Raw genomic sequence first — 16200 nt, forward strand, 5'->3', positions numbered from 1 at the left:
ATACATCACAATAGAGAAGAAAAGAATATCGCAACTTCAGTTGAATGCTGAGTTTAATATGAGTCACTTACATGAAGTAGTACAGTATTTCTTACATTTTCAAAAATACATCATTACTTAGGAAATTTAGCTTGCATGATAACAATTTTACCATAATTCATCAAAAAAACTATTTTAGTTACTTTTAATTGTTATTTATTGTTTATGAAACACAAACTTCTTTTCTGTGTGTTATATTAACTACAGTTTGAATTGGTTGTTTGCAATAAAAAATAGCAATTTAAAATTGTGTCGCACCAATACTTTTTAAGTCTTTCCTGAATAGTTATTCTACGGAATTTGTGTAATCTTTAATGCCAATATTATCAGTATTGGTACCGGGCATTTCTACATGTAAAAAAACAACAACTTCGGTCTCCTTTTAGGTTGTGGTATAGACATTCATGAACACTTCTTGGTATATCATATGCAACATCCAACTTATAGTTTGACATTATTTTTCTCTCTTATCTGTGATGAGGTCAGGTGATCTACAGGTCTGGCAGAGCACTGGAATTATCACTAGAGCTCATACTGGAAACTGCTGCTTGGGTTAAAAATGTTGCATGGGATTCCTCCTCTTCATTCCTGTGGAAAAGACAGACAGATCACTGCAATATGAGTCTATAGTTGTGTCCCAAATTATGCACTTAAAGGTGCAGTATGTAATATTTACAGCTAGTGGTTGAAATGGGCACTGCAATTCAAATTCTAAATAATGGAGAGAGTTGTTTCCCTGCCTCCTCCTCCTTGGAATCAAGGCTCATGCGGGTTGCCAGATTGAGGACACGCATCAGGAAAGCGACAAGCCGTACACTGTAAGTTGATCAGCTAATGTATATGTTAGCAATGTTTTATTGCAGATGATTTTTAGGGTCTGGTGCAATCTGTGATCTCTGACCCAATTTGTTTGCTAACTTCCATAGATGCAATACCTGGTGTTCTCTGCCAACTGGGAACCTAGGGTGTCGAAATACTATTGGGTAAACTGGCAGTGGGCGGGATCACACAGACCAAAACAAAAACAGACATTTTGACATGGAATGCACATTTAAAAGTAGAATAACAGGTTGTTGCAATGATTTTCGGAGAAACAAGTATTTGAATTTAGAATATTTCCTAAATCTCTGCAAACATTATGGTAGTTTTATGCTTTAGTACAGCCTAGAGATTGGCATGGTTTTATTTCAGTTAGCCTAATAGCTGGTTTGATTTGCATTGAGAGATGATCTTATGGAAAGTACCCCATGCCAATCTCTAGGTATGGTGAAGGGAATGTGATGATGTGGGGCTATTTTAATTCCAAAGGCCAAGGGAACTTTATCAGGATGCATAGTATCCTGGATCCATGAAATAACTGGCCTTTAAAAATAAAAAATCTGCTGCCTCTATGGGAATGGGTGTCCTGACTTATGCACCCTGTATTTTAAAGGAAGAACATTTATTTATTTACGATACATTATTCACTCACAAAGAAAATTTGTGTCCTTAAAGGTTGGATTTTTCCTCATTTTTTTAAATTAAGGCATTAAGATCAATTTCCAAAACTGATTTTTTTATTCCTCTTTTTAGTCAACTTTGGCATGGGTGTGTTCACTTATGCTAAGCACTGTGTTGTAGGAGACCTCCAAAACAAAACGAGGAGCCTTTAAAATAGCATAATAGGGTCACTTTAAAATTACAATAGAAAATGTATTTTATCGGCCAGAAAACCATACATCTGTTGGCATGTCTCACCCTGGATTGCTGCTATTCCATTCAGAATCTGGAGCATGAATTGGTTTCCTTCAGAAATTTAGAAAAAAAATGAGAATACAAGAAAATACACATTTATTACTCCTTTGAGTCAGGTTCTTTTTCTTTCCTTTTTTACTTAAACTAAGAAGTGCCAATAATCTTGGGATTTATTTTATTTTATTTATACTATGGTCATTATCGCTATCTTCGTCTCACCAACTGTTTTTTTTTCTCAAGGTTAATTGTACCAAATTGATTTAGGAGATTATAATTTAGTATTCACCATTTATCTTAATGTTGTTTCATGTGCCCAATAAGGTTAAAAGGTCACATATATTTTAACATTTGTGCTAAATTGTTTATCATCCAAAATACAGTTCAGTATCTGCTAAGTACTTACTTTGATTTCAGGCCATTCATTTTGGCAAAGAGCAGTCTGAGAACTCTCTCTTTTTGCTCCCAGGTCATCTCTGATATGTTAATATTGGCTTTCTTTAGATTGCTGATTAAATAACACAGTGTTATTACAGATTTGTTATGGATAAGCATCTTCCAGGTAATAAAACGTTGAGATATCATTTCATTAGAATTCTACAAATAGTCGAAAAGCACTGATAAAAAGTCTTACCCCTTTTCAGCCTCATCAATACCAATGGAAATGCTGTTGGTACTATGGGGAGATTTGAGGATGGTGTGAACTTGATTGTACTCCCTTTTGCCTGATAAGAACTTATCCATCCGTCTGCTACGATTCACCTCTTCTTTCTGTCTGGATAACACAATGTATCTTATAACATAATGTATCTACAAATGGCTTGAAGTTTCTGCACTAAAATGGAGCTTGGAACTTTTAACTCTAGAAAGAATTGGGGTGTGTGTGATATTGACAAAAAATGATATCTCAATATTTTCTGGGATTTTATCGATAATGCTAATTAGACTATATTTTGCTGAGTGTGTTTCTGAGCTGGTAGCTTGGCTGGTTTAGGCCTGTCATTGACAACAGACTCAGAAGCTTTTTATATTTGTCATATTTAGTTCCCAGCAGTGACAGGAATTAACTTTTTCTCTACAAGGTAATATTAGTCTCCTTAAACTGATTTCAGGAGCCTTTAACCCTTATAATGGCATTTTTTGATATTTATGTTATCAATTAATTGAAATCAGTCCATCTTTGCACAACAAAAGTGGCACAGAAGCTGCACCTGAAGTGGCATTTAGATATATTTATACAAACTGTTTAATCCAGCTCAGAGGTGGCTTGAATGTATTTACACTGCATTTATAATTGCATGAATAATGCTGTTAGATTTAAAAAAAAGAGAAAGAAAAAAGTTTAATTATGACATAATTTAAAAAAAATTAAATGATACTTTAAATATGAAACAAAAACTGCCAGTGGCTGCAAGTCACTGTCTTAATGAGTTGAGTCATTCATTCAAACGTCTGATTCATTCAGTCACTGAATCGCTCATTAAACAAATTCGTTCAAAAAACAGATTGATTCAGTATTGAGGCGCTGGTATGTGTTGTTCAGAAACATAAAACAGTTTTGCTGTGGTTTCATATGGAAATTTTTGTTGACATAAAGTAACTCAAAATGCTAACTTACTGTTTATTGAACTGTTTTATAAAATCAATATGACATTTGCAATCATGCCACCTCTCTGTAAAACAGCACTCTAGCTCGTGTGATATTATTTAACTATATCATGTGATAAATATAAGACAAAACTCATGGGGGAAAATGGCCCTGTATTCAATGCATTCAAACTGCATTCTACTAGACCAGTTTTCAAACTGGGGTCCAGGGACACACAGGGGGCCGCAAGAGAGTGACAGGGGGTCTATGGAAAAGTCTAGATAAAAAGATTAAATAAGAATTAAAAAAAATTAAAAATTATTAAAATAAATAAATGAATAAACAATTTTGATTTAAATAAATACAAAAATGTTAGTTATTAATCTATTAAATATATTAAATTAAATAAAAATAAGAGTAACAGGGGGTCTATGGAAAAGTCTAGAGAAAAAAAAGAAAAAAACCTAAGATTAAAATAAAAAAATCATTTTGATTAAAATAAATAAATGAATAAACAATTGTAATTTAAAAAAATATTAGTTAGTATAGTAGTTTAATCTATTAAATATATTAAATTAGATAGATTTTATATTATACATTTTTCATTGTATAAATTGTGTGTTTATAAAAGACAGATGCCTTTTAAATTTTAGGATGTGGTGGTTCTCTCACATGATTATGATCATATTTGGTGGACCATAGCATCTAATTGATTGAAAACTAGTGCACTATCAAGGCGTGTTGGTTTGTTTTTAGCAAAGTGAGTGAATGATGAAAAATTTTGTGCACCTGTGCGTTAACATCTCCTGCTTCACATGATTTAGTGCCTCATAGAAGAGGATCTCCGTGTCTGAGCACTGCTCCACGACGCTGCGGGCTACTCTCTTCAATCGGCTCAACTCCCTGTCCCGTGCGCTCAGGAGCTTCTGCAGTTTGTCCAGCTCTACACCGCTGGCCTGAGTTCTGACCGCAGCACGCTGCTTGATGTCAGCCTTCTTCCACTCAAACTCAGCCACCATGCTGACCAGGGTCTGCTCCAGTGTCAACACCTTCTCCCTCAGCTCAGAAATTGTGGCCCGCTGGGCTGTAAGCTTAGATATGGTGTCATTCGAGGTGTCCTGACTCATCTCCTGCAGGGTGAATGAAATTGTGGGTTTATTATCAATGTCTGCTGCTTCATAGGAAAAATTTATAGTGGACTGTTTTTTCCAAGGGTCTAGTAATTACTTAATTATAATTAATACAATATAGTTTAATAAAATAAATGACATAATGGACTATTATTTTTAGTTATCCTCTTTTTGTTAACCTCCCACCTTTTGACCATGACTTTCTATTACACCTGTATTTAAAACTATTAAGATTTTTTTCATTCATACGCACATTAAGCATATCTCTCAAATTCTCATTAGTTAAATTTTAAGATTTTTATTTTATTTTTAAAAATCCATTCTCATGATTGTCATCCTGTCTGGATCTTTTATTTCAATCAAATGAAATTCAGAACCATGATGTATACTTAAAATTATAAAAATGTACTTTACAATTTATATCTTTTTTAACAGTAGAATACTGACAAATTAGGGAGGTTACATGTACTTAATTGAAATTAAATGATGTCACAGTGCAAAATATTGTCTTAAAAATAGGCTTTCATTATCTTTTACGCAAAATAAAAATGTCACTCAATTTCTTGCTGTTTTTCTCTTATGCTCACCACCAAGGCTACACTTATTTAATCATAAATACAGTAAAACAGTAATAATGTGAAATATTTCCAATTTTATTATATTTGAAAATGTAATTTATCCCTAGTATGGCAAAGCTGAATTTACAGCAGTCATTACTCCAGTCTTCACTTGGAAATCTTTCTAATATGCTGATTTGTTCAAGAAACATTTCCTAGTAACATTTCCAATGTTGAGTATTGCTTAGTATTTTTTGTGAAAAGTGGAAACCGTGATACATTTTTTCAGGATTCTTGGATGAATAGAAAGTTCAAAAGAACAGCATCCATTTGAAATAGAACAATTTTTATAATAATGTAAAAGTCTTTACTGCCAATTTTGAGCACTTTAATGCGCCCTTGCTAAATAAAAGTATTAATTTCTTGAGCAAAAAAAAATAATTCTTATTGAACAGTCGCGTAGGTGAACTACAGTGCAAAAATAGTAAGTATGGTGTATTGTATTGTCACCTTATGCAGACTAAGGATGTCGTTTTCTTCTGCCAGCGCTGCATTTCTCTTCCGTAAATCCTCCACCTCTTTGATGTGGAAACCCAAAGCCTTATTTAGACGCACATTCTCCTTGAACATCGAGCGAGATGCGTCATCCAGCTGTCTGATGAGGCCAAGAAGGAGGATGTCATCTCATTTGTCACATGTAAAATGTATCTCACAGACAGTTCCAGTGGCATCAGGTAGAAATGTTTAGAGGTGTTGAGAGATGGAGAAGATGCTTACATAATGGCTTCATTGTGAGCTTTTTCTGCCAGCACAGCAATCTTTTGCTCAGCTTCCTTCTCTAGGTGAACCTAAAGAGAAAGTAGGAAAAAGGCTGAGAGAGTGAATGAGAAAAGATTTTGTTGAAATGATGTTTTCCCCAGTATAAATACCTTATTATTGAAGAACTTTTGCTCCATTCTTGCAAGCTTTTTCTTGTGTTCTAGATCAGCGTTGTCCATAGTTTCTTTCATCTGTACAAAACAATGGTGCCGTTATCCCTTACGCTGTGTATCCGGTCATTTTGATAATTAATAAGGTAAAGGATAAATAATTTAAAGGATTTTCAACAAAGCACAAAGGTTAAAACAGATGTAATACGTCTTCTGTATAATTCGTACATGAAATCAATAGATTGCATTATACATTTTTGAGTTCTTGCTCCATTTGGGGCTCCTTCCTACAGAAATCATTGATGATATTAAGCTCCTCCTGAATCATGCTGAACTCGCTAGATTTCTTCTTAAATTTCTCCTCCAGCTCATTGATCTTCAGCATGTATTCAGTGACCTGTAATGTCAATCAGTATAGTTATGTCAATCAGTATAGTTATCTTAAACGTAAAAAAAATATTACATTAAAAACTTAAAAGTAAAAAACAAACGAAAATTAAGAATGTTGTCTTTGCAAAAACTACTGTATTAGTAAAACTACTAACTGAAATAAAATCGAGCTATATATATAAATAAAAATATTAACAAACAAACAAAAAACAAAAAAATGACAAACGCACAAAATTAGTCAAATATAAACTAAAATTAAAGCCTAAAAATTAAAGCCTAAAGATCATTTTGTAATTAAACTGGATGACTTCTTACTGTTTCAAAAATAAATTCATGATTTTATTCATTTTTATTGAATGATGCATTTTCTGTGATATTGCAATCTTTGTACTGCTCGCAGATTAAAGGGACAAGATAAAACTCAAACCACAATGATGAGGACAATAACTAAATGTATACCTGTTCCCTTTCGAGAGGTCTCTCCTATTGCGTAAGTAGCTTACGCTATGGGAAAACTCCTTTTCTCGAGAATATTGAAGTCTTTATGTAAAACGCATTGCAGCTGCACAGCTGACAGCAATGAACGAAGGCAGCTCGGTCATTGGCTGTGCTGCGGCAACTTGCTCGAACCAATGACGGGGCGACTCTGAATGCGCGACCAATGAGCGCGCTTCGCGCCCGCGCGCGTCAGAGCCCGCAAAGATGGGCGTGGCCAAGAGCTATATATTGGGCGCCCCGTCATGAGAGTTCTTCAGATTTAATCTCCTTCAGCGAACACCTTCTTCGCTGGATCCTCCGGATTATTGAAGCTTCGCCGTCGAAAAGCATACCAGCGGGATTTGCTACGAGGACGTCGGCACCTTCAGCCGCCTTCTAACGCGATCCTACTGAGCCATCCGGCGTACTGCTCACGCAAGTATTTACATCTGTTCGCTCTGCGACACTTGTAAAAGAGCAAATTTTCCAAGGCGTTGTTTCAAATGCCTTCCTGCGCGTTGTGCAGAGACCTTCTCCCGGACGGGGATCGTCACATCATCTGCGCTCGCTGCCTGGGCCGGGACCACGCAGAAGCTGCTTTGACCAAGGGCGGATGCCCCGAATGTGACGACCTGGGTCTCTCCGCACTGCGGGCTCGCCTCGCCGCTTTCGCCGTGAGCGAGCCCATCGCCGCCATCCCTCTGTTCGAGCCGCGCACTAAGAAAAAGCGCCGCTCACAGAGGCTTCCTGAACCTGAGCTCAGTGACGTCACGCCGAGCCAGTCTCCGCGTGCTTCACCGCCACTCTTGCCTTCCCCACCGCCGGTTCAGTTCACCCAGCCGGACCCACACCCCTCTAGCAGAGCGGTGGGCCTTGTGACTTTCGGCGCGTCCGAGGACGACGGGGGAATGGATGACAGCTTGTCAATCGACGCTGCATCGGACGACTGGCCGGGCTCCACTCTCGACCCCGCCCCGTCGACGCTAGCTAGCGCGAGCGGGGGCTCCACCATGGATAGCGAGATTATCCGCGTTCTCTCTAAGGCCGTGGAAGACCTCGGGCTCGATTGGTCTTCTCCCGAAGAACCAACCCGGAGCCGACTGGATGAGTGGTTTCTGCAGGGGCGCCAGCAGGCCCCTCGGCAAAGGCCTTCTCCCTTCTTCCCGGAAGTTCACGACGAACTCACCAAGTCGTGGAAAGCCCCCCACTCTGCGCGCCTAAAGCCTTCTTTTTCTTCCTCGCTCTCCTCTGTGGACGGCGCGAAGGAAAGAGGCTACGAGGGAACACCACCCCTCGAGGAGGCCGTGGCCAATCATCTCTGCCCGCCCTCCACCACCGGATGGAAAGCCAAAGCTTCCCACCCCTCGAAGCCCTGCCGCACTACTTCAGCTCTCGCCGGTCGCGCCTACGCCGCCGCCGGCCAAGCTGCATCAGCGCTTCACTCTATGGCGGTACTTCAAGTGTTCCAAGCCAAGCTTCTCCGCTCTATGGACGAGTCTGGCCCCTAACCCGAAGCCTTTAAGGACCTACGCAGCGCGACTGACATAGCCCTGCGAGCCACGAAGGCCACCGCCCAGTCTATCGGCCGTGCCATGGCTAATTTGACTGTTCTCGAGCGCCATCTGTGGTTGACTCTGACTGAGATGAAGGACGCGGATAAGCCGCCATTTCTCGACGCGCCTATCTCCACCAGCGGGCTGTTTGGACCGGCGGTTAAGGGTTTCGCCGAACGCTTCACTGAGGCCCAGAATGCTTCACAAGTTATGCGGCATTTCCTGCCCAAGCGCTCCAGCTCATCGCAGAGCAGACAGAGGCCGCCGCAGCCGCAGCGGGCTAGAACAGCCCCCACCGCCTCTCAGCCCGCGCCTCAGGCTGACGCTCGACGCCGCTCGCGCTCTCACAACCGCAAGCCGCCTTCTGAGCGACGGGGTCCTCGGCCCAAGATTGTGCTGAACCCCGAGCCTCGAAAGCCGTCCTAGCCACAAGAATGAAAAGAGAGAGTGCGTGTCTCGCAAAAGCCGGACCACTCTCTCTGCAAAAGCTCAAGCATTACCCAGTCCCCTTACAGGCGGCTGGATATGTTCATACAGCAGTCAATGGGCCAGTCACAGAGCTCGCTCACCTGCAAACAAACGCCGTTTTTACGGCGACGCACAGAAAACACAAAAAGAGTCTTTTTCTGCCTGTGTCACTAAGGGTTCACATGCCCACAAAGTGTGCATTCCCAGATACTGTCAAAACAGTGCCAAATTCATTCCCAGCTCAAGCTGCGCACCCCATGAATGTAGATCACGTGCCTACGGTCATGTACGCACCACTACACACAAGCACTGTTCACACAGTTATAAATTCATCCCCAGTAAAAGCGGGAAACATTATAAAAGTGACGTGTGTGCCTACCACTGTTTATGCACCCCCACTTATAAACACGGTCCTTACAGTGTCAAACACAACCCCAGCCCAGGCTGCGAGTTTTACAGACACAGCGCGCGCTGCTGTAATCACACACGCGCCCATTCACTCAGCTGCTCAGCGCGCGCCCGCGCCTCTGAGAGCTATGAGCTCAGGCGATTCGCTAGCCGGGTCCCTGCGTCACAGCGGCCCGCCCCTAGCCTGTATTCAGCCCATATCTGTACACGCAGCGGCATGGGAAAATATTCCAGATATGCCGAAATGGGTATTGAATATAGTAAAGCACGGATACTCGCTCCAGTTCGCTCGCAGACCACCACGTTTTACGACTGTGGTCGAGACGAAAGTGAGAAAAGAGTGCTCACATGTTCTACGCACCGAGGTGCGCAAACTAATAGAAAAGGGCGCTGTGGAAACTGTTCCCCCCTCTCTGAGCGAGGCAGGTTTTTACAGCCGCTATTTTCTCGTCCCGAAAAAGGATGGCGGTCTCCGCCCCATCCTAGATCTCAGACACCTGAACAAAGCACTAATGATTCGCTCGTTCAGAATGTTAACAACCAAGCATATCCTCGCGCAAGTACGCCCAGGAGATTGGTTTCTCTCAGTGGATCTGAAAGATGCTTACTTTCACATTCCAATAGCGCCTCATCACAGGCCGTTTCTGAGATTCGCTTTCGAGGGACAGTCGTACCAGTACACATTACTTCCGTTCGGCCTGTCCCTGGCTCCCCGTACATTCACGAAATGTATGGATGCAGCACTTTCCCCCCTAAGGCGAAGGGGAGTGCGAATACTGAATTATCTCGACGATTGGCTGATTCTAGCACAATCAGAGAGTCAGTTAATAACACACAGATCTTGGATTATCAGCCATTTAGAATGCCTGGGTCTAAGAATCAATTTTGCAAAAAGCATACTATCTCCCAGCCAGAGGATTTCTTTCCTGGGAATAGTTCTAGACTCGATGCAAATGACAGCGCGTCTCTCATCAGAGCGCGCGCTCACCATCCGGCGCCTTGCAACATCATTCAGAGAGGGCGCGCTCGCCCCCGTCAAGCGGTTTCAGAGGATGCTCGGTCTCATGGCCTCAGCATCGGCCGTACTCCAGCTAGGATTGTTGCATATGCGCCCTCTCCAACGCTGGCTCAAGAGCCGCGTCCCTACTCACGCGTGGCGTTCGGGCCACCTTTTAATCAGAGCGAACCACGGCTGTATTAAAGCCCTGACGCACTGGAAAGCCGCCGACTGGTACCAGTCAGGCGTGAGTCTGGGTGTGAACACAAGGAGAAAGATGATAACGACAGATGCCTCCAAAATAGGTTGGGGGGCCCTTTACGAGGGCAGGCCTGTCTCCGGCTTTTGGTCAAACCCGGAGAAGCGCCTACACATAAACTGTCTGGAAATGAAAGCGGTCGCTTTGGCTCTCAGAGCCCTGCTCCCACAGCTGAGAAACGAACACGTCTTGGTCCGAACGGACAACATGACGGTAGTATCGTACATAAATCGCCAGGGTGGACTCAGGTCGAGCTCCATGCATTCAATGGCCAGGAGACTCATTTTATGGTCCCAGCACAACTTGCGCTCGCTGAGAGCAGCGCATGTGCCAGGTGCCCTGAACCAGGGGGCGGACATGCTATCCAGAGACAAAATTCTCCCAGGAGAATGGGCTCTCAACCCGCTGACGATTCACTGGTTATGGAAAACCTTTGGCAAAGCGGAGATCGACCTCTTCGCCTCCAAGGAGAACGCGCACTGACCTCTTTTCTTCACGAAAAGCATGGATGCGCTCGCCCAGAGCTGGCCGAGCCGTCCCTTATATGCCTTTCCCCCGATCGCGATGCTACCGCAGGTCATCAGTCGGGTCAGAGAGGAGAAAAACGCAGTGCTGCTGATAGCCCCACTCTGGAAGAACCAAACATGGTTTCCAGATCTGATGCAAATGCAGTCTGCACCACGGACGATTCCACTGAGGCCAGACCTCCTCAGTCAGGCCAACGGGATGATATTTCATCCCCGCCCCGATCTGTGGGCCCTTCATGCATGGCCCCTCAACGGGTTCCCAGGAACCTCACGAGCGGAGCACTAAAAACCATCGCTGAGGCGCGGGCGCCCTCCACGAGACGCTTATATGCCCAGAAATGGAAAGTGTTCAGTGTCTGGTGTAATGCCAAGGGCCTGAACCCTGAAACATGCGAGATTACGAACGTACTCGCTTTTCTACAAGGGCTTCTGGAGGCGGGCCGCGCCCCCTCCACGCTCAAAGTATATGTGGCGGCCATCACAGCATCACACGACCCTGTAATGGAACGTCCATTGGGAAGAAACGACCTAATTATTCGTTTCCTAAGGGGCGCTAGGAGGATGAACCCTTCACGCCCCCCCTCAGTGCCGATCTGGGACCTAGCTACTGTCCTAGACGCTCTTAAAGGGCCTCCGTTCGAACCACACCGAACCGTGCACCTTAAACAGCTCTCGCTCAAGACTGCGCTCTTGCTGGCACTCGCCTCGGTCAAGAGAGTGGGTGACCTGCACGCGCTTTCGACAAGCGCTGCCTGCCTAGAATTCGGACCTAACGACTGCAGGGTCGTCCTTAGACCGAAACATGGGTATATTCCTAAAGTGCTCACCACTCCCTTCAGAGCACAGGTTATCTCCCTAACTGCGCTATCGTCCCCAGCAGACGAACACGACGCTAATCTACTCTGCCCCGTTAGGGCTCTCAGAGTGTATTTGGAGCGTTCTGCCCTATTCAGACAGACAGAACATCTGTTTGTATGCTTTGGCGGCCGTACGAAAGGTTCCGCCGTTTCAAAGCAGAGAATCTCTCACTGGATAGTTGAAGCTATAGCGCTGGCTTATGAAGCTAAGGGACTTCAATGCCCCTGGGGAGTCAAAGCACACTCCACCAGGAGTGTGGCTTCTTCCTGGGCATGGTCGAGCGGGATACCGATCGAGGATATTTGTGCGGCGGCAGGCTGGGCCTCACCGTCCACATTTATCAGGTTCTACAACCTACAGGTCCCGACACTGCATTCCAATGTACTATCAGCATGATGCTAGTTGAACTACGAGTTCGTATCTAGATTATGTATGTGCTTGTGTCACACTGAGCGCCTTCTAGCCGCTCTGTATTCTTTCCCACATATAAAGCTCGCCTCTGCCGGCTAGTTGGATGATAACTTTGCTTTTTTAGCTCAGGCACCTGCCTCTGGCTATCATAAGGCGAAGTTCAGCACGCACGGCGTTTTGCATGGTGTTCCCATAGCGTAAGCTACTTACGCAATAGGAGAGACCTCTTGAAAAGGTCGTTAGTAACCGAGTCGTTTTCCCATATGAGGAAAGAAATCTTACCATATTCTCTTTTTCCTGAGAGGCCCTCGCTTTCTCAAGCTGTATTTGTTGTTCCAGTGCAGTGATCTGAGACGACAACGTTTTAAAGGGTTAGTTCCCTCAAAAATGAAAATCTGTCATTTACTCGCACTCAAAGCCAAACGATTTTTATTAATCTTCAAAACACAGATATTTGTAATCATCATGAAATCAAAATTTTAAATTCTTATTTTTATGGAATATTGCAGTATCTATTACAAATTATTTATCCGTGCACATCATTATTATTTTTTTAATTCACATGCCTTCGTAATCTTTAATCAAAATAAGTCCCCCTCCCTCTAACAATGACTTCTCTTCTCTGATGATATGTTTGCTGGTATGAGGAGAACAACCTGCCACTCACATTACATAACAGCAATACCAAACCACAACCATCCATTCAATTCCAGATGGAAAAAAATCTAGTTGAAAAGATTTCTGTGCCACGCCACTATTAATAGACCATGCAACCTAAACTTTGAAGATCCAAAAAGTTCATAAAGAGATCTTAGAAGTAATCAATATGAATCAAGTCGTTTAATCCAAGTCTTCTGAAGAGACACGATTAATTAATGTTATGGCTGTAACCACCATCGACATTGCGTGGGACTTGGATTAAAACACTCGAGTTTACGGATTACTTGTCTTTCACTATCTCTAATTAACTTTCTGAAGCATCAAAGCTTTAGACTTTCAATGGAGGAACATAAATCTCACACATTTCATTAAAAAATATCTTAATAAATTTGTGTTCTGAAGATGTAAATTATGGGTTATGCGTTTGGAACGACTTGAGGGTGAGTAAATGATGAGTAAATCCTTCAAAATACCCTCTCATCATTTTGCAGGTGTTTCTTCCTCAGAACAGCGATGATCTCGATGGTGTTCTTCTCTGTGTTGTGCTGTAGATCAGTGAGCTGCTGGTTGGCCTTGTTCAGTCGTCGCGCTGCTTCAGAATATTCCACGCGGGAACTCTCTGTCATATCACACCTGGCCTCCCACAGAGCCGCGTTTGCTTTCGCCTTCTCTATATCAGACTCCGTATCCCGTTTTGACTCTTGCTTGCCATCTTTTTTTCCTTTTCTATGTAAAAAAAAATTAAGAGACGGACGAATCATTATTATCATCATCATTATAACGTAAAAGTCATAACGTTACTTTTTAAATTCTACCAGTTGGATTCGCAGTTTTTCAAACAAACGCAAGGGTAGTTACTTAATCTACGGACAGTGGAATGTTTTTACTCACCCTTTTCCTTTCTTTCCCTTCTTTCCTTTTTTAATCGGCATCTCTCTGTTTTAATCAGCTGTAGCACTCTGGCTGTAACGTTAGTCAGTGTTCACTTCAATGTGATATGCTCGAGCAGGATTAGTTTGTTTACTACATGTTGCCATGGAGACTATAACACGTCACATTATTCTGTCCACCAAACATAAAAAAGTTTTTCTTTTCCTGATAAAACCTTTAATAACCTTTGAAAATAATTATCAAAAATGAAAAACAAAACGTTTGAATGTTGTATCAAACATTTGTGAACAACTGAAATATGAAAAAAGCTCAGCATTGACATCCATAACAATGCACCCCTCCATATAATATTACAGATACCTACAGTACTGTACATGTAATTCATATTGTAATTAACTACTTTTTAAAAAGCTATTATCATTATCTTTTTGTAGTGAACATTACCATATTGTGGCCTCATTCTCTTTTACCGAACGGGTGACATTTGCTTAACTCTTCAAAATTAAACTTTTTTTTAAATCTTTTTTCAACACTGAATCTAATACTACACATATTTAACTAGACTATTCAAGATGTGTATTGGTCAATCTTAGGCAACTTTATTTATTTTTTACAAGGTTTATTAGCAGAAGACGGACGTATCTTTCCCCGTCCTGAGAACACCATTTTTTCATTTTGAAGAAGACTGAAGTATCAAGTTTATATATTTTTTAAATAATTTAATTTATTAAACTATTGTATAAATTATGGATCAAACAGTGGTTTAACTTATTTATTTATTTTTAAAAAAGTGTGCATATGAGTGTCCATAATGTGTGTGCGTGTGTGTATGAGAGTGTAGGCTACTACGAAGTGATACTACTTCACAGCGAAGGAGGTGGAAAGAGAAATAAGGAGGGAGAGAGAGAGAGAGAGAGAGAGAGAGAGAGAGAGAGAGAGAGAGAGAAAGAGAGAGAGAGAGACAAAGGGGATAAAAAGGGGGTGATTAAAGTTAAGACAAAAAGGGGGAAAAGAGAGGGTTGCGGGTGTGTCTTGCTTCTTTCCCTTGCAGCATGCCGTGGGTGGGTGTTTCTGCTCCTGCATAGTATGGGTTCGATGCCCACAGAGCCAGATAATAAATGCTGTATGGAGACTGAACGGGTATAGTCTAGTTTAATTACGGTTATAACTTGTTTTTCCATCTTTCTTTTATCCACTATTAGTACAAGCATGTTGTAGCGGACCGCGTCCGAATGTTGTAAAAATATACTGATGAGGTCAATGAATTTTATTGTACATCACACAAAAGATGAAGCGTCAATTTCACTCTAGAAAATCACTGTAAGAGCTGAATAAACACTGTAATGTTAAAAGAAGTCCGCATTAAAGTATTATCCATAAACTCGCTCCCTCTCCCTTTCATTATTATCAACATACACAGCGAAGTACAAAAAACACTAGTTACAACTAAAGTAAACAAATATTATACACACCTTTTCAGGGGGTGCTTAATAAACTAGTAAACTGTATATCCGTAAAACAACTCCTATGAACTGTAATAAAGTGCGCGCTCTCACTTTCATTACTGCCATGATCAATATGTTAGGCCTATCGCTCCAGTAAATAAACAGAGCTATGTGGATTAATACATCCAGCTACACAACACCGACAACGCTTGGGAGACATTCTCGTCAGTGCAGCAATGGCGGTTGTGTACAACTCTCAACTCACTGTGAACTCGATCAGGGCAGTTCTGTTAGAACGGCAGTGTCTGTCAACACTCGTGGGCGGGGCCTGTGGCTTTAGTGACGTCACAAAAGCCACATTCTGAAAATAGGTCGTTTGGAGACACTGTTTATGATTTCTGGGGATTTAAAAAAAAAAAAAGGAGTGGGTGGATTTTTATCACTGCTGGGTGGTTGTGTACACACACTGCCATCACACATTCATGTCCAAACGAACAAAAGTGAATTTTGCATAATAGGTCGTCCCCTTTAAGTAATTGCAACTATCAATCACAGGTGATTAGTATTATATCAACTTATATGTACAGTATTAAATCAACAAAACAGAGAACTCTACTCACTCCTGTTACTTTAACTTACTCCTGTTATTTTTCATGAGTAACAGGACTGAAAGCAACAGAATTTAGTTTTTAAGCAAAAAGTTATCAAATACATGGCCACACGAGGACACAGCAAATTCTAGTGTTAATATTTTTAAAATAAACAAATAAAATCTAAGAAATAATTTAGGTAACAGGAAAGTATGTTGAGATTGACCTTCTCATAGTTACAATTTCATCAAATATACAGAAATTAAAATGAGAGGACTTACTTATGGTCTTC

At 41.8% G+C, this 16200-nt stretch overlaps 1 protein-coding gene across 1 annotated transcript; it reads right to left on the reverse strand.

The window, feature by feature from the left end:
- Nucleotides 1-38: 38 nt before the first annotated feature.
- On the reverse strand, nt 39-14018 carry bbof1b (basal body orientation factor 1b). The gene is made up of 12 exons (XM_077197197.1): nt 13874-14018; nt 13456-13708; nt 12605-12670; nt 6228-6371; nt 5975-6055; nt 5823-5893; nt 5556-5700; nt 4148-4488; nt 2405-2545; nt 2177-2278; nt 1777-1824; nt 39-627 (listed from the first exon to the last, which is right to left on the reverse strand). Exons 1-12 carry the CDS (start codon nt 13912-13914, stop codon nt 531-533), a joined length of 1530 nt encoding a protein of 509 aa, XP_077053312.1. The 5' UTR covers nt 13915-14018; the 3' UTR covers nt 39-530.
- Between the last annotated feature and the right edge of the window lie 2182 nt (nt 14019-16200).

Source organism: Siphateles boraxobius, unplaced genomic scaffold, assembly GCF_051911475.1.
Source record: "Siphateles boraxobius isolate OS27281-9 unplaced genomic scaffold, OSU_SipBor_1 37, whole genome shotgun sequence".
NCBI classification, from domain to species: domain Eukaryota; kingdom Metazoa; phylum Chordata; class Actinopteri; order Cypriniformes; family Leuciscidae; genus Siphateles; species Siphateles boraxobius.